This window comes from Lutjanus erythropterus, chromosome 3, assembly GCF_056507025.1.
Source record: "Lutjanus erythropterus isolate fLutEry1 chromosome 3, fLutEry1.hap2, whole genome shotgun sequence".
NCBI lineage: Eukaryota > Metazoa > Chordata > Actinopteri > Lutjaniformes > Lutjanidae > Lutjanus > Lutjanus erythropterus.
Genome location: NC_139319.1, coordinates 367,361 through 385,347, shown reverse-complemented (window position 1 = coordinate 385,347; position 17,987 = coordinate 367,361). Strand labels below are relative to the sequence as shown.

The following is a 17,987-nucleotide window of genomic DNA, read 5'->3' as shown; positions in this document are numbered from 1 at the left end:
CTGCTGAGCACAGTCCTTCCCATCATGCTCTGCTCTGTCCGGACACGCTTCTGACTTCAGATCAGTTTTTCCTCTTGTTTTAGATGACAGACAGGCGCAGCAGCGTCTTTGTTAACACGGCAGAACCGGACGGAAAAATCACAAAAAATCATCTTCAACAGGATGCAGAACTGCTTCGTCAGCCAATCACTGCACGGCGCTCGTCTGTGAGGTCACACCGATGAGGTCAGAGTTTTGACAGGAAGTGTAGAAGATGATGAGGGAAGCAGTCGATTCAGTCTGACTGCTACAGAGCTGCAACTATTGATTATTTTGATTATCGATTAATCTATCAGTTACTTTCTTGATTAGTTGATTATTTATTTTCTGCCACAATCTTGACAGTGTTACGTGCGTCAAAATGAAACAAGATGGTGGACCGAAAAATACAAACAGAAAACAGTTCAAATGTGTTTAATAAAGAAAACGAAGGAACAGAAGCTTTTTTAAATGCAGTAAAGTTAAAACCAGAAAGTCCAGAAAAACTAAAGAATCCACGAAGAGCAAAATCCAAAACATCCAAGAAGTCCAACGTTAGTATCCAGGATGACACACGACGACAAACTGACACGTTTCAGACACAGGTGGACAGACAGGTGAAACCAGACGCAATCGAAAAGAGCGGGAAAAGGACGAAGACAGGAAGTAAAGACAGGACACATGAGGGAGGACCAGGACTACAAAGTAAAACAGGAAATAACCAACAAAACCCCAAACCATGACAGACAGTTGATCAGAAGGTCCAAACATGTGGAGCACACAGACATATGTGATCAATCTGTCGATCACTTTCTAGATCAATTGATCGGTTGTTTGGACTATAAACTGTCAGAAAATGGTGAAAAATGTCTATCAGTGTTTGTCAAACCTGAAAATATTCACATTTAAGAAGCTGAAATGACTCAGACTGATCAATCAGTTATCAAAATCAGTTTGTGATCAATTGAATGATTGATTAATAATCATTAAAGTCATGACATGACTCATGAAATGTCCTTTAAAGTCACTTTCTGTTTATTCTCCCTCCCATGAGGCCGTGCTGGACTCCCTCGTGTCGTCTGTCTGTCAGTTTGCATTTTAATTCAAAATAACTTTATTGACATGTTTACAAATGTTAAAACAACAACAACAAAAGGAAAAAAAAAGTTTGTTACCAAAACAAGTGAAAAAGCAACAACAAATTCATCGCTGAAACAAATAAAAGCCACCAGAAACAGAAGAAATGTGAGTTCAGTCATGAGATTAAAAATCCAAATGATGAGACGTGGAGCACACAGACGATCAATGAATCCATCAATATACAATAATGATGAAGTCTGTCTCTGTCTCTGCGTCAGTCTGGCGATTCATCCTGATAAGATCCAGGTGGCGACGGGTCAGGTGGGCAAAGACCCGTTCATCTGTATCTGGGACACCTACGCCATGCAGACCGTGTCCATCCTGAGGGACGTCCACACACACGGGGTGGCCTGTCTGGCCTTTGACTCTGACGGACAGGTGAGACCACGCCCCCTCGTGATGATGTCACCACACTAACTGTGAGAAGTGAGGAACAAATCAGGGATGAATTGTTCATAATTACTTCCCGAATGATTAACTTATCATTTATTTATTGATGAATCGTCTCTTCATTGATTGTACCGATCACTTTCTTTACGAACAGTTCCTGATTGACGGCACAAAACCAGTAACGACTCGTGGTTAATTACCCAGATTCCTTCATGATTACCCTCCACCCTCCCAGATGTAAAATGATAAATAGGTTAATAAATCCTCTGACTGGTTCTGAACAAAGTAAAACTAAACGGATCTCACTCGACTCTTGATGTCTATTTTTTTCTTTATGTTTCCGTAGCGGCTGGCGTCAGTCGGTCTGGACGCCAAGAACACGTTGTGTGTTTGGGATTGGAGGAAAGGACGAGTCCTCGCCACGGCGACCGGACACTCAGACAGAGTAGGACTCTTGATTGGCTCGACGGCGTCAGCAGCCGTTTGTGTCTGAAACAGAAATCAAGTTTTGTGTTTGTTCCCTGCAGATCTTTGACGTGGCCTGGGATCCGTTCCAGTCGAGCCGACTGGTCAGCTGTGGAGTCAAACACATCAAGGTGAGACAGGAAGTCCATATTTGGACTAATGGTTTCATCTCTACTGGTATATATGAAGGAGCTAAAATGAAACAAAAATAGAAAAATAAATAAACAAATTAATTTGGCATTAAATGCTTAAAAAATAACATAAATAAACAATAAATGAAGCCATTAATGAACTTATAAAATGTGACATCATTTTATACTTATACTTTCCTCTGTATTCATTTCATTTTGCTTTAATTCCCATATTTCCCATTATTCACTTTATCATTTAATTTTCCATTTTATTTATGAGTTTGTTTACTTATTATTTTCCTTCTGTTTATTTCTACAGATGTATTTATTTCTGGATTAGAAATGAATTAATACAAATGTGAATATTTACAGAAACCAGTTAAATATCAATTTATGTCACATTTTATAAATTAATGCTGACATTTATTTTCAGTTTCATTTTTTATTTTACCTTATTTTATTTTTGGTTATTTTCTCCTCCACACTCCATGTTGGGTTGATTAATTTAGAATAAAACATGACTTCATATGTTTTGTGTGTAAAAATGTGGACATGTTCCTGAAGACTCATAAGAACATGATCCTTCTCAGTCATCACTTCTGACTCGTGATGTTTCACCACAACATTGATGTTTGATGTCCTGATGCATTTAGGAACAGCTTGAACAAATCCAGCTGAGTCTACCTTTAAGTCAGGAGTGTTAAACTCAATCACAGAAGGGGACAAAACTTAAAACTCAGTCTAAGTCACGGGCCAAACAGGATTAACATTTATGTTTTATTCAGAAATATGAATTTGAATAGTCAGACTACAACAATCTGTTCCTCAATAAAATAAATCAAGTTTAAAATGTTTTTTTCTTCAACTATGACATAAAGAAAAATGAGAATATTTCACACCACTTCAAAAACTCTCCCTCCTGATTTGACTGATTTGGTTGATTTGGTTGATTTGACTGATTTGGTTGATTTGACTGATTTGGTTGAATTGACTGATTTGGTTGATTTGACTGATTTGACTGATTTGGTTGATTGGACTGATTTGGTTGATTTGACTGATTTGGTTGAATTGACTGATTTGGTTGATTTGACTGATTTGGTTGAATTGACTGATTTGACTGATTTGGTTGAATTGGCTGATTTGGTTGATTTGACTGATTGGACTGATTGGACTGATTTGACTGATTTGGTTGAATTGGTTGATTGGACTGATTTGGTTGATTTGACTGATTTGGTTGATTTGACTGATTTGACTGATTTGGTTGAATTGGCTGATTTGGTTGATTTGACTGATTTGACTGATTTGGTTGATTTGACTGATTTGACTGATTTGACTGATCTGTCTATTTCTTCTGACATTATAAAACTGCAGCTTCACTTTGTGATTTTGCTTTTGTGATCATGTCCTGCTGTGACTCTTGCTTCAGTATCTTCTGCTGTGTGTCCAGGTTTCTGTACTTGTCCTGATGTTATGTCTCTTGTGTTATATTCTTTAATTACGGCCTCGTTAGCTCCACAAACCAGGCCACAGGTTTACCTGTGATGTTGACAGACAGGTCCTCTGCCTCCCATCTGCTCAGAAAGTCCCTGTTTTCAAAGTCCACTTTTGGTTTGGACATTTATTTTTGGGGGTTAACTGAAGTGTCGCTGTGAAACTGCTGACTGATGCGTTCATCTGCTGACCACTGATCAGTTTGTCATTAAAGCAGCAGGAGGAGGGGCTGGTGCACAGTTTTTGATTTGTGCAGCAGCTGTTGCAGTGCATTGTGGGATTTGTAGTATGAGTGGTGGGACTACTGTTTATTCATTCATAATAGACACATGAAATTATCTTGTGTATAATCGTGTCGCGAGCCGGATGTCGGTGAGTTTGACATGAGTGATTGAAGCTGACAGATAAATGAAGTAAAAAGTTTAGTATTTCTGAGATGTGATGGAGGACAGCAGAACAGAAAAGAGTCTAGGAAAGTTTACGCTATTTAAATGTAAATGAAATGTTCCACCTGTATCATATACAGTCTGATGTAAAAATGATGAAGATCTCTGACATTAAATCTAAGTGTGTGTGTGTTTAGTTCTGGACTCTGTGTGGAAACGCTCTGACTCCAAAGAGAGGGATTTTTGGGAAGACAGGCGACCTGCAGACCATCCTGTGTGTCTCTGCAGCCAAAGACGAGCTGACGTACTCCGGAGCTCTGAACGGAGACGTCTACGTGTGGAGAGGAATCACTCTGATCAGGACTGTGCAGGCTGCGCACGGGGTACACACACACACACACACACACACACACACACACACACACACACACATACTGTACACATGGACGCACAGGACACACCAACTGTGAAAGACAAAGAGGTCAAAGGTAAATGTTTGCTTTAGTTCAGAGATGCAGCAAAGACGTGATACCAAGAAGAAGAAGACAAAATATTGAAATGTTCCGTTTCTATTAATTCAGTCAAATAAACAATAGATTCTGAATCAAATCACATAAGAGATTCCATCCATTTAATGTAACATGTGCATCATGTTGTAAACTCGACTCCTTGTTGAGTTTTGGTGAGGACGACTGAACGAGAGCAGCTGGATACAGTCTGACCTGGGGGCCACTGGAGTTCCTGCCAACATGTCGGGACTCTGCAGGGAGGAGCGAGAAGCAGCAGGACTGATGGGAAGTCTGTTGTTTTCATGTTGTTCAGGCGGGAATCTTCAGCATGCACGCCTGTGAGGAAGGCTTCGCCACAGGAGGACGAGACGGCTGCATCCGACTGTGGGACGTCGACTTCAAACCCATCACCAAGATCGACCTGAGGGAGGCGGAGCAGGGCTACAAAGGTCAGAACGCCTGCAGTCTGTCTAATGTCCAGCAGGGGGCGACTCCACTGTCTGATTGTCTGTAAGCTGATGAGAAAATGAAGCCACTTGTGAGCTGATTTCTGAAGTCAGTGATGAGTTTCTTCTTCAGTCACAGCAGGATGTTCATTTAGCAGATTAGGAGTGAAATAGACCATAAAGCAGCTGTGCTTTAGGGCGGGGTTTACGTCTGATTGACAGGTCACTACTGTGATGTGTCTTCATTTTCTCAGTCAGAGCCAATCAGTGAAGAGTCGCAGCAATGCATATGGACACCATACAATACCAAAACACCACAGTGGACAGACGACTAACATGATAATGATTCAATTAGTGCATATTATGTGATAACAGACAGCATCGAATACATGAGACCAACAAAACTATATGAGCTAAAACTTTCCTGTATATGTTGGTCAATGATTTACTTACATTTATTTAAAGTCTTTTTTTAAAGCAAAAATGCTAAAACTGAACTCGTCACGGCTTCTCAAATATGAAAATCTGCAGGTTTTCTTCATCTTTTTGATTTTAACAGAGTCTGTTTGGGTTTTGGACGGTTGGTCAGACAAAACGTCACCTTGAACTCTGGGAATGGGTTGGACATTTTTCAATATTTAATTAACTTTTATAGACCTAACAATTAATTGGTTAATCAAAATAATCAGATTAATGGATAATAATCTTCAGTTGCAGCTGTTTTGTTGTAGGAATCTCATTGGGGCTTTTCAGCTTTTGCTTTTTTAAACTGTGTCACGCTGGTTTGCATTTCCATCACCACTTTTATCGTTTCATAATAAAAGCATTTAAATAACAAAACAACAGGGAAGTTTTATTGTGAAGAATTTAAGAAAACAGTGTGTTCATCCCTGAGACATATTAGAGTTTTATCGATCGTTTTACAGCCCTTCAAGTGTTTCAGGTGAGTCAGGTGTTTCAGGTGAGTCAGGTGTTTCAGGTATGTCAAGTGAGTTAGATGTTTCAGGTGTGTCAGGTGTTTCAGGTGAGTCAGATGAATCAGGTGTTTCAGGTATGTCAGGTGAGTCAGATGTTTCAGGTGAATCAGGTGTTTCAGGTGAGTCAGGTGTGTCAGGTGTTTCAGGTATGTCAGGTGAGTCAGGTGTTTCAGGTGAGTCAGGCATTTCAGGTGAGTCAGGTGTTTCAGGTATGTCAAGTGAGTTAGATGTTTCAGGTGTGTCAGGTGTTTCAGGTGAGTCAGATGAATCAGGTGTTTCAGGTATGTCAGGTGAGTCAGATGTTTCAGGTGAATCAGGTGTTTCAGGTGAGTCAGGTGTGTCAGGTGAGTCAGGTGTTTCAGGTGAGTCAGGCGTTTCAGGTGAGTCAGGTGTTTCAGGTATGTCAGGTGAGTCAGATGTTTCAGGTATGTCAGGTGTGTTGGGTGTTTCAGGTGTATCAGGTGTTTCAGGTGAGTCAGATGTTTCAGGTGAGTCAGGTGTTTCAGGTGAGTCAGGTGTTTCAGATATATCAGGTGTTTCAGGTGAGTCAGGTGTTTCAGATATATCAGGTGTTTCAGGTGAGTCAGGTGTTTCAGGTGAGTCAAGTTTTTCAGGTGAGTAAGGTGTTTCAGATATATGAGGTGTTTCAGGTGTGTCAGGTGAGTCAGGTGTTTCAGGTGAGTCAGTTGTTTCAGGTGAGTCAGATGTTTCGGGTATGTCAGGTGTTTCAGGTGTGTCAGGTGTTTCAGGTGTGTCAGGTGTGTCAGGTGTGTCAGGTGTTTCAGGTGTGTCAGGTGTGTCAGGTGTTTCAGGTGTCTCAGGTGTGTCAGGTGTTTCAGGTGAGTCAGATGTTTCAGGTATGTCAGATGAGTCAGGTGTTTCAGACGTTTCAGGTGTTTCAGGTGTGTTTTGTGTTCCAGGTCTGTCAATCCGCAGCGTTTGCTGGAAGGCCGACCGGATCCTGGCAGGGACGCAGGACAGTGAGATCTTCGAAGTGATGGTCCGAGACCGGGACAAACCAGTTCTGTTGATGCAGGGTCACAGTGAGGGCGAGCTGTGGGCGCTCGACCTCCACCCAAAACAACCTGTTGCCGTCACCGGGAGCGACGACCGCTCTGTCAGGTCAGTCTGATGACAACACCAACAAAAATGAACCAGTTCACATTAGTTTCTTCTGATTTTTTAAATGTAGTTTTAAATAGAAGCTTACCCAATCAGAGACGCTGGAGTCTGATATGTTTTTGTATTGATTGATTGATCAGGATAACTTCCTCCTGGGAAACAGTTCATTTGAATGCACCATAATGAATGAGAAAGAGACGAGGAGGATGAGTGTCTGTGAGACAGACTGTCTCTGTAACAGAGACTCCAGTCTGCAGTGTAGCTCAGAGTCTTCATGCTGCCTGATCAGACAGATTTTAAGTGAAATCACATCAGCTGTTCTGGTCATATTCATCTCACACACCGTCTCACTGCTGTGAGTCTCAATTTGACTTTTGTGATCGACTTTTTATTGAATTTGAGACATGAAGACTGACAAGGCATGAAAAATATGTTTAACACAAACTATACAATTCACCATCGCCTTGCAAAGAAAGAAGCAGAAAAGAGAATGGAGTTAGAACGCTGGTTTGATGGTGAGGACATCTCAGGACTGCTTTCATCAGTGGCTGAAGCTGCAGATCTGAGTTTTCTCAGGGTGAACCTGGTGTTTTCACTGACAGACCGTCGTCATGGAGGAAAAACAGGGTGGACTGTTAAAGAAATCTGGAATTTAAGGACCTTTTTAAGATATTTAGCCACTTTAGACCAGAGACTAGATAGAGCCGAGTCCAAGTTTTTACCAGTTAACGACTTGAGCGTCATTAAGTCCCTGATGAGCTCAGGTTCAACGGAAACATGAACTACACTGATACAATACTGTCAGGCTGCTGAGTTTACCTCTCACCTGTCTGTCTGTCTCTCACCTGTCTGTCTGTCTCTCACCTGTCTGTCTGTCTCTCACCTGTCTCTCTGTCTCTCACCCGTCTCTCTGTCTCTCACCTGTCTGTCTGTCTCTCACCTGTCTGTCTGTCTCTCACCTGTCTCTCTGTCTCTCACCTGTCTGTCTGTCTCTCACCCGTCTCTCTGTCTCTCACCTGTCTGTCTGTCTCTCACCTGTCTGTCTGTCTCTCACCCGTCTCTCTGTCTCTCACCTGTCTGTCTGTCTCTCACCTGTCTCTCTGTCTCTCACCTGTCTCTCTGTCTCTCACCCGTCTGTCTGTCTCTCACCTGTCTGTCTGTCTCTTACCCATCTCTCTGTCTCTTACCCGTCTCTCTGTCTCTCGCCCGTCTCTCTGTCTCTCACCTGTCTGTCTGTCTCTCACCTGTCTGTCTGTCTCTTACCCGTCTCTCTGTCTCTCGCCCGTCTCTCTGTCTCTCACCCGTCTGTCTGTCTCTCACCTGTCTCTCTGTCTCTCACCTGTCTCTCTGTCTCTCACCCGTCTCTCTGTCTCTCACCTGTCTGTCTGTCTCTTACCTGTCTCTCTGTCTCTCACCTGTCTCTCTGTCTTTCACCCGTCTCTCTGTCTCTCACCTGTCTCTCTGTCTCTCACCCGTCTCTCTGTCTCTCACCTGTCTCTCTGTCTTTCACCCGTCTCTCTGTCTCTCACCTGTCTGTCTGTCTCTCACCCGTCTCTCTGTCTCTCACCTGTCTGTCTGTCTCTCACCCGTCTCTCTGTCTCTCACTTGTCTGTCTGTCTCTCACCCGTCTCTCTGTCTCTCACCCGTCTGTCTGTCTCTCACCCGTCTCTCTGTCTCTCACCTGTCTGTCTGTCTCTCACCCGTCTCTCTGTCTCTCACCTGTCTCTCTGTCTCTCACCCGTCTCTCTGTCTCTCACCTGTCTCTCTGTCTTTCACCCGTCTCTCTGTCTCTCACCCGTCTCTCTGTCTCTCACCTGTCTCTCTGTCTCTCACCTGTCTGTCTGTCTCTCACCTGTCTCTCTGTCTCTCACCTGTCTGTCTGTCTCTCACCTGTCTGTCTGTCTCTTACCCGTCTCTCTGTCTCTCACCTGTCTCTCTGTCTCTCACCCGTCTGTCTGTCTCTCACCTGTCTGTCTGTCTCTCACCCGTCTCTCTGTCTCTCCCCTGTCTGTCTGTCTCTCAGGCTGTGGAGTCTTCCTGATCACACCCTGCTGGCTCGCTGTAACATGGAGGAATCAGTTCGCAGCGTTTCCTTCAACAACGATGGATCTCAGCTCGCTCTGGGCATGAAGGACGGCTCGTTCACCGTGCTGCGTGTCAGGTGACCTCAGGGCGCCGTTTCTATAAACCGTTTCATCTGTCCACGTCAAATGAAACCCTGGTTCTCTACTTTCTACTACAGAAACAGCGACTCAGTCGGCCTGACAGTAGATCCTTTACTCTAGTTTGGACTCCTTTAAAATGATCTATGTGAAGTTTGTTCCTGTTCTGTAGTCAGAACAGACACAGTTCTTTCTTCTTCCAAAGAGTCGCGATGAGCTCTGACTCTGAACCACAGACAGGAATTTGTTGAAGGAAGTTCAGATTCATCTAATCACTGACTTGTTCACTTGTTGTCAGGGTACATCAAGGTGTTGTCTGCATATTTAATTATAGATGGTTGTTTAATCTTGTATTTAATTTTATTTAAGCAGCAATAACACTGAGTTAAAGACAAACAACAAGACAAATAACACTAAGAAGCAAAACAAAATCAGAATTAGGCAGAAGTGTGATTATAACATCATAAATAACTTGCAATCATGTAAGAGATTTCTTCTTAAATACAACCGTAGAACCATCCAAATCAATAACATTTATTAAAGCTGACCCCTGAAAGTCGAAGATTTGAATTATCACTTGAGGACCCTTCGGACAGCTGACGCGCCGTCAGACACTTCATCAGAGCGCACCGCAGAGCGCAGGACAGCTGACACGCCGTCAGACACTTCATCAGAGCGCACCGCGGAGCGCAGGACAGCTGACGCGCCGTCAGACACTTCATCAGAGCGCACCGCGGAGCGCAGGACAGCTGACGCGCCGTCAGATACTTCATCAGAGCGCACCGCGGAGCGCAGGACAGCTCACACTGGACAGTGGCTGACAGTAGGGACAGCTGTAGTGTCCTGGGATTTTATATATTTTTTTGAAGTATGAGTCAGAGAACGGGCACTTTTACTTTCTCTAACTTTGTGGAAATCTGATGTTGTGTTCTCATGTAGGCTGACAGAGGATTTCAGTGTGACGCTGAACTGAAAAAAAAAAGAATCATGAAATACTCGTATTGAACTGTCAAATCTGAAACGATTCTGGTCCTGGTACGACTAACATTTATTATTGTAGATTAGTCCCTGGTGTGGAACCTTGGGGAACTTCACACATCATGTAGGTTCTTTCAGATGCAGCGTTGCCATGAGATCTGATAAAGATAATTGAATTTTTTGATGAAGTTGAGATAACGAACCTTTGTCTTCAGGGACATGACGGAGGTCGTCCACATCAAGGACAGGAAGGAGGTGATCCACGAGCTCAAGTTTTCCCCGGACGGTTCCTTCCTGGCGGTGGGATCAAACGATGGGCTGGTGGACGTCTATGCCGTCGCTCAGCGTTACAAGAAGGTGGGCGAATGCAGCCGCTCCACCTCCTTCATCACACACCTGGACTGGTCGGTCGACAGCCGCTTCCTGCAGACCAACGATGGCGCCGGAGAGCGACTCTTCTACAGAATGCCAGGTACCGTCTGAACCTGTTTACTGTCCCAGAGAGATCACAGGACCGATTCTCCTGACCTTTGACCTCCTGACCTTTGACATTGTCCTGTGTCCTACAGCAGGGAAGCTGGTTCCTAAAGAGGAGGCGAAGGGGATCCACTGGATGACGTGGACGGGCGTCGTAGGAGCGGAGGTGAATGGAATCTGGCCGAAATACTCAAACGTCACCAACGTGAACTCCGTGGACGCCAACTACAGCAGTGCCGTGCTCGTGACCGGAGACGACCTCGGCCTTGTCAAGCTCTTCAGGTTCCCCTGCCTCAAGAAAGGTCTGTCTGATGCACAGTCACACTGAAAGAATGTTCCGCTGCAGGACCCTGCAAACCTTTACAGAATCACAACGTACGTAAGAGTTTGACTCGGTGATACAGGAAAAATGAAATCCTTAAGAACTTACAAAAATTAAATACAAGATTTATTTTCAAATGAAGAATAAAGTTGGAAATTAAGAATAAAAAATAGGAAATAATCAAAGGAATAATAAAGTACAGTAAAATGTGTGAGTAATGAACATGCTGCACTCTGGAGAACGTTGTGTTCAGTCGTGTAAAAACTTGCAGGTAAGAACAATAAGACAGTAAACCACTGTGTCCACTAAAGTCTTTTCTTCCTGAACTCAACATATTTTTTTAATCGTTCCAATCAGAATGCATTTGGCATTTTCTTCTGATCACCAAGAGTTGAAAAACGTTCAACTTCAACTAATTGTCACTTTTCGGGGGGCCGTCCAATCACAGTGAAGGAGGGGTGGGACGAACACGCTCCCATAAACTGCGTCCTGCTCGTACTGAACGGCCTCCATCTAACTTCAACTCTCGCCTCCAAAGCGCTCTCACGTGCTCCCAGCTGAGTGTTTTCAGAAGATCAGCTGATCTTGAACCAAAACACTTCGGTGACTCAGACCTAAATATGCTGCAGTATGAAGCAGTAGTAGGTTTTACACGGTTCTGACAGGATGTTTGAGGTCCGGCCCGGTACCTCCGGTCATCTGGCCCACAGCAGCTGCAAAGATCATCTTTTGTTTCATGTTTTCTTCTCTGTTTTTTTTTTCTCTGCATTGTCTTCTTCCTCAAACAGGAGCTAAATTTAAGAAGTACATTGGTCACTCTGCTCATGTGACAAATGTCCGCTGGTCCAACGACCTGCAGTGGGTCATCAGCACCGGCGGTGCCGACCACGCCGTCTTCCAGTGGAGGTTCCTGCCAGAGGGCGTCATGAACGGCGTCCTGGAGCCCCTCCTCCAAGGTAACATGAAGACTTACACCTTCATTTATCCCAGGTAACAACACGCTGCCCTCCAATGAAGTGATGAACTGATTTATTTATTTAAGGTTGATTTGTACAAGTATGGAGCATAAATCAATACAAACACCGTAGCATTTATAGACTAAGATAAGTTCTGGGCCTTAAGATACGAAAGACTCAGCAACAAAACACAAGTAACAGTACAGAGTACAGACAATGAGAAGTACAGGACACTACAAGATACAAATTACAAAACATAATTAGCACCATAGAGAAAGAAACACCAAATTATTCACGACTACAGGACTGATTCCTCTTCAGCAACTGTTTGAATTTGAATTTAAAGTGTCTGAATCAGGATCCAGTTTGAGTTCTACAGGTAAAGAATTCCACATGTTAATTCCACGGACAGAAAAAACTGTTTGTCCAAATGAGGATTTACACAAGAGAACCTTACAATTCCCACTGGATGTTCCACGTGTTACTGAGCCTGAAGCTCTAAGTGGAACCACAAGGTCACTGAGCACCTGAGGAACCTGACTGTGTTGGCATTTATGGATGAGTTTGAGATTAGCCAGATTAATGAAATGATCAAAACTGAACATATTTAGTTTGTGAAGAACATGGCAGTGATGTGAGAGTTTTACCTGCTGGATCGTTTATCATCATGACACGTTTGGTTATTGTAGATTGTATTGTTCAATATGTTGTCCATTAATATTCAGATTTAATGCATTAGCTTCTGCTGTTTTCTTAACATTAAGTGTGAGGTGTGATTTTTCAAACCGTGTTGTGATGGACTGTCAGTGGGATGACAGCTGTGTGGAAGCTGGTTTCATCTTCATACATGTGAAAACCTGCTCCAGCACATGACTGTGATAAATCATTTATGTACAAGCTAAAAAGAACCCTGAGAACCCTGAGGTTCTCCTGTTTTAGTCTTTAAAAAAGATCATTATTATTATCATTATTAACAGTAACACACTGCTGTCGATCAGACAGATAAGATTCAAACCGATGTAATGTTTTGTTGGCAAAATTAAATTTGGAGAGTTTATGAAAGAGGATATCATGATTTAAAGTATCAAAAGCTTTTTTTTTTATCAATGTCTTTTTTTATTTTCAAATGTATAAGAAAAAAGCAGACAATTTGAACACAGAACCGTTAAACAAGTTCCCAGTAGTGATGAAAAGGTTGATTAGATAAGTGTTCTTGTGTTTTTTCAGAAAGGCAGTTTCCAGGTGAAAGAGATCTTTTGAGTGACTGTTAGCGAGTTTATCTTTTATTGCCAGGTCTGATTTATTTGTTGTGATGTAAAGATGTTGGCAGACACAGTTTTTGGGACAGTTGCTCCACACTGGGATCTTTAAAGGTGTTGGCGAGCTGCTCGACAGAGGAAACAGAAAACTGTTCAATGCATGAGTAATTAGTTTTTTGTCAGAAACCAGCTGGTTCCCAGTTTTGAGTTCACATATTGTTGTTGATTTGCCCAGTGGCTTTATTAAACTATTTATTTGTTTCCATATTGCAGAACGGTTCCCTCTGACCTCTGTGATTACTGAGATGTAATATTCAGCTTTTGCATTTCTTTCTTCTTTACAAACACGATTTCTTAGACCTTTAAATGTAACCATATCGTTATTTAAGCAGCTTCTCATTGCAGTTTGTAGAGTCAGACCTCGTTGTTTCATTAGTTTTTGAATGGACTCATCTCCCCGTGATAAAGAGGATTTTCTGTTTGATTTCTTGGGCTTTAAACTTATCCCACAGTCTATAAATTAAAGTTAATCTGCACACCACTGTAGTCTTCAAATCACTGTTTGTACTCCCTAAATTAAAATTCATCAAACATCATGTGCCATTTCTTAGTGCATCTGTACATCGCCAATTGTTATTAATCACTATTCCCAATGACAATCTGTGCACCATCTGTAAAATGATTTGTCATCCCTAAACTAGTATATAGAACCTAAATCATCACAAAGACATGATTTGTTATCCCTAATTCAGAATCTTTAAATTGCCGTGACTCCAGAAGTCACCACTGTCAACACAATCAACATTTTTTTCATTTGTCTGTAAGTCTGTAAATCACTACATGTAAACATTATTATTATTGCATCTGTAAATATATCAATATTTTATCACTAAACTCAAACTCCCTGAACAGCAGTCTGTTAAAACTACATCAGCACGTCACTGTACTCATCATCACATTACCCAGAAAGCCACAGTTTTTCTGATTTCAGTCAAACGTAAAGATAACGTCATGTCAATAACGTTTTTTCCTGGTCGGTGTCTCCAGAAGGTTACGCCGACTCCAACAGCGGAGAGTCTGACTCAGACGTCTCCGACGTCCCGGAACTCGACTCGGACATCGAACAGGAAGCTCAGACGAGCTACGAACGTCAGGTGACCAGGAGACAAACCAATTACCTGTCTGTCTGTCTCACATGTCTGTCTGTCTGTCTCACCAGTTTGTCTGTCTGTCTCACATGTCTGTCTGTCTGTCTCACCAGTTTGTCTGTCTGTCTCATTTGTTTGTCTATCCATCTGTCTGCCTGTCTCTCTCACCTCTCTGTCTGTCTGTCTGTCTGTCTCACCTGTCTGTCTGCCTGCAGGTGTATAAGGAGGACCTGCCTCAGCTGAGGAAGAAGCTGATTGGTTCCCTGAAGCGACAGAAGGCTCCGGAGGAGGGGCTTCGTTTGCAGTTTGTTCATGGGTAAAACCAAAAACTGATCTGTTACATCTGAACCAATCTGAATGAAGCACAGTGCTGACATCATTATGACTCATCAGTTTTCTTTGTTTTGTTTTTGTTCATCACAAGTTTGATGTAAACAGACGTTAAAAAGTCGTCTCTGCTCTGATGGTCTCTGTATCAGTGACCTTTACTGTGACGGTCTGGTTTCCTGTTTCCTGTTTCCTGCAGGTATCGGGGCTTTGACTGTCGTAACAACCTGTCCTACAGCCAGGCGGGGGAGGTGGTGTACCACGTGGCCGCCGTCGCTGTCGTTTACAACCGGCTGCAGCACAGTCAGAGGTTCTACCTCGGCCACGACGACGACATCCTCGGTCTCACTGTTCACCCGCTCAAAGACTACGTGGCCTCCGCACAGGTACGCCCGGCCAATCAGAAGACAGCATGTTAGCATCAGACTGACTGAAAGCATTTCTGATTGGCTGTCTGTGTGTTCAGGTGGGCAGAGACCCAGCGGTCCACGTCTGGGACATCCAGACTCTGAAGTGTCTGTCGCTACTGAAGGGACACCACAGCAGAGGAGTGTGTGCCCTGGAGTTCACAGGTACACTCACTGCACACTGCACCATTTGGTATCCCTCATTCATCACCTGTAGACGTCAAATCGCCATTTGTTGTTCCTATAATACCATTTGTTATCCCTAAATTACCACCTTTCATCCATGAAACCACAATTTTGAATCCCTGAATCACAACGTGTAAAACATTAAACATCTGTAAACATTAAATCACTATTTGTTGTTCCTATGACATATTTGTTATCTACAAATCACCACATATGTTTCTTACATTGCCAGTTGTAATCCTTATGTTACCATTATCATTTGTCGTCCCTCAACCACCATTCATAACATTTAAACCCTTGTTCACCTTTTGTAAACACTAAAATACATTTTGTTATCCCGAGCAACCTGTTTACCATAAACCATCACCTGGAATCCATAAATAACCATTTGTTATCCCTGAATCACCTGTACAACCTAATAAATCTTTAACACTTAATTACAATCTGTCGCTGAATCACAACCTGTAATGGTTGAATCACAAATTTGTTATCCCTAGTTCACCACCTGAAATCCATAAATCACCATTTGTTATCCCTAAATGTCCACCTATCATGTATGTCTCTGTGTCTCAGCGGACGGGAAGAGTTTGGTCTCTGTGGGAATCGATGAATTTCACTCCATCGTTATCTGGGACTGGAAGAAAGGAGAGAGACTGGCCAAAGCCAGGTAGTAAACACACCTGAGGAACAGCTGCCGGCTAACAGACACACACCTGGCAACTTTTACACATCTGGATTATCATCAATATTCAATATTAAGATTGACTTTGACTTTTAATAAACCAACTTTTCTCCTAAAATATTCTTTCCTAAAAGATAAAACATCTGTTGAAAACTACAGTCAGCAGCTGTTTGAGGAAGTGACTGAACTTAACATCAAATAAAGAAACCACGTATTTAAGATGATCAGACCGACGTCTTCACTCACAGCCAATGAGCTCGGAGCTCACTGAGAGACAGGAAGTCTGGACAGAAGTTTGTGGACGATAATGAACATGTTTTATTTTCCTTCAGGGGCCATAAAGAGAAGATCTTTGTGGTGAGGAGTAACCCGTTCAGGATGGATAAACTGGTGACTGTCGGCATGAAACACATCAAGTTCTGGCAACATTCAGGTACGCTCGTTTTTCTCAGCACTTCCTCAATGGAAAACTTGATTTGAAAAAATTGATTGATTGATTGATTGATTGATTGATTGATTGTAAAAACTTTTGAGCTGCAACTGACTAGTTAACAAGTAAATAATATTGCTGCTTAACGAAGCATTTATCAAGTAAATGTAAAGTTTTATAAATTAAGATGATCGATAAGAGACAATCACAATCACATTCTGATCGGACTACAGCTATTGATTATTTTCATTATCGATTATCCTCTCGATTAATGTCCACACGCTCCACATGTTTGGACCTATTTTTCAACCTTTGACCTGTTTTTCAAGTCTTTCCTGCAAAAATAATTTTCATGATCAGTTAATCATTTTAATTGATTATTTGTTTGTCTAATTTGTTGTCCCTGAATCACCACCTGTAAACGTAGACATCATAACATCACCATTTGTTATCCTCACAACACATTTGTTGTCCTTATATAATCATTTGGTATCCCTGAGCCACCATTCATTATCCTACATTTCAACCCTCGTTCACCTTTTGCAAACACTAAAGTACGATTTGTTATCCCTAAATAACGACCTATTAACCATAAATCATCATTTGTTGTCACTAAATCACCTGGACATCTCATTAATCTTTTGTAAACACTAAATTACAATTTGTTATCCCTGAATCACAACCTGTATTTCTGAAACCACTATTTGTTATCCCTATGATGCCATTTGTTGTCCCTATAGCATCATTTGTTATCCCCAAGCAACCAATTATTCCTGAATCATCACATTTAAACCCTAGTTCAACCTTTAAAGCACTGAAATACAATTTGTTATCCCTAAATAGCAGCCTGTTTACTCAGTTGAAAAATTGATAAAATGTTGATCATTGTTTCCCAATGCACAAGATGACCGGAAAGAAAACAGAAAATATTCACATTAAAGAAACTAAAATCAATTTTTACTTTTTTTCGTAAAAAATTACTCTAACTGATGAAACTGATTGTCACAATAGTTGGTGATTAATTCGGTAATCAGTTATTTGATTAATTGTTGCAGCTCTAGCGCCACCACCAGGTCAGCGTGTTATTTTGGTTCATGACCAAAACACATGCAGGACTACAGATGTTCCCATCAGCCTCGGCTGCGCTCTGTGTTTACCGCTTAAGTTAGCATGCTAACACGCTAAGCTAAGATGTTGATCATGATAAATTTTATTCTTGGCATCAGCATGTTAGCATGCTGTTGTTAGCATTTAGCTAAGTACTGAACTTAAGTTCAGTCATGATGTACTTTTACTTTATTTGAGTATTTCCATTTTATGTAACTTAATACTCTGTGTTTATTTTACAGCTTCAAATAATTTCATAATATAACAATATTGAGTACTTTTACTCAAAATACTTTGATTACATTCTGCTGATATTATTTTTGTACTTCAGTTTTATTTAATGAATATTAAACATAATTTTGAATGCAGAACTTTTGTTTTTTTTAATGGATTATTTTTAAACTTCAGTGTTTGTAGTAAAGGATGTGAACTCTGCTGAGTCTCAGAGTGGTTTTAACTTTATTGACAAAA

At 41.8% G+C, this 17,987-nt stretch overlaps 1 protein-coding gene across 2 annotated transcripts in view; it reads left to right on the top strand.

Moving 5' to 3' along the window:
- The window catches only part of LOC146329290 (echinoderm microtubule-associated protein-like 6), a 35,732-nt gene that overhangs the window by 2,376 nt on the left and 15,369 nt on the right, over positions 1 to 17,987 (top strand). For both annotated transcript variants that reach the window (XM_084714516.1, XM_084714515.1), the window contains exons 2-17: positions 1,377 to 1,536; positions 1,895 to 1,993; positions 2,076 to 2,144; positions 4,219 to 4,404; positions 4,844 to 4,979; positions 6,874 to 7,075; positions 9,099 to 9,236; positions 10,431 to 10,687; positions 10,785 to 10,994; positions 11,803 to 11,970; positions 14,277 to 14,383; positions 14,593 to 14,693; positions 14,904 to 15,090; positions 15,171 to 15,276; positions 15,871 to 15,964; positions 16,312 to 16,412. In XM_084714516.1, the coding sequence (XP_084570642.1) occupies positions 1,377 to 1,536; positions 1,895 to 1,993; positions 2,076 to 2,144; positions 4,219 to 4,404; positions 4,844 to 4,979; positions 6,874 to 7,075; positions 9,099 to 9,236; positions 10,431 to 10,687; positions 10,785 to 10,994; positions 11,803 to 11,970; positions 14,277 to 14,383; positions 14,593 to 14,693; positions 14,904 to 15,090; positions 15,171 to 15,276; positions 15,871 to 15,964; positions 16,312 to 16,412 (2,321 nt within the window). The remainder of the gene's footprint in view (positions 1 to 1,376; positions 1,537 to 1,894; positions 1,994 to 2,075; positions 2,145 to 4,218; positions 4,405 to 4,843; positions 4,980 to 6,873; positions 7,076 to 9,098; positions 9,237 to 10,430; positions 10,688 to 10,784; positions 10,995 to 11,802; positions 11,971 to 14,276; positions 14,384 to 14,592; positions 14,694 to 14,903; positions 15,091 to 15,170; positions 15,277 to 15,870; positions 15,965 to 16,311; positions 16,413 to 17,987) is intronic.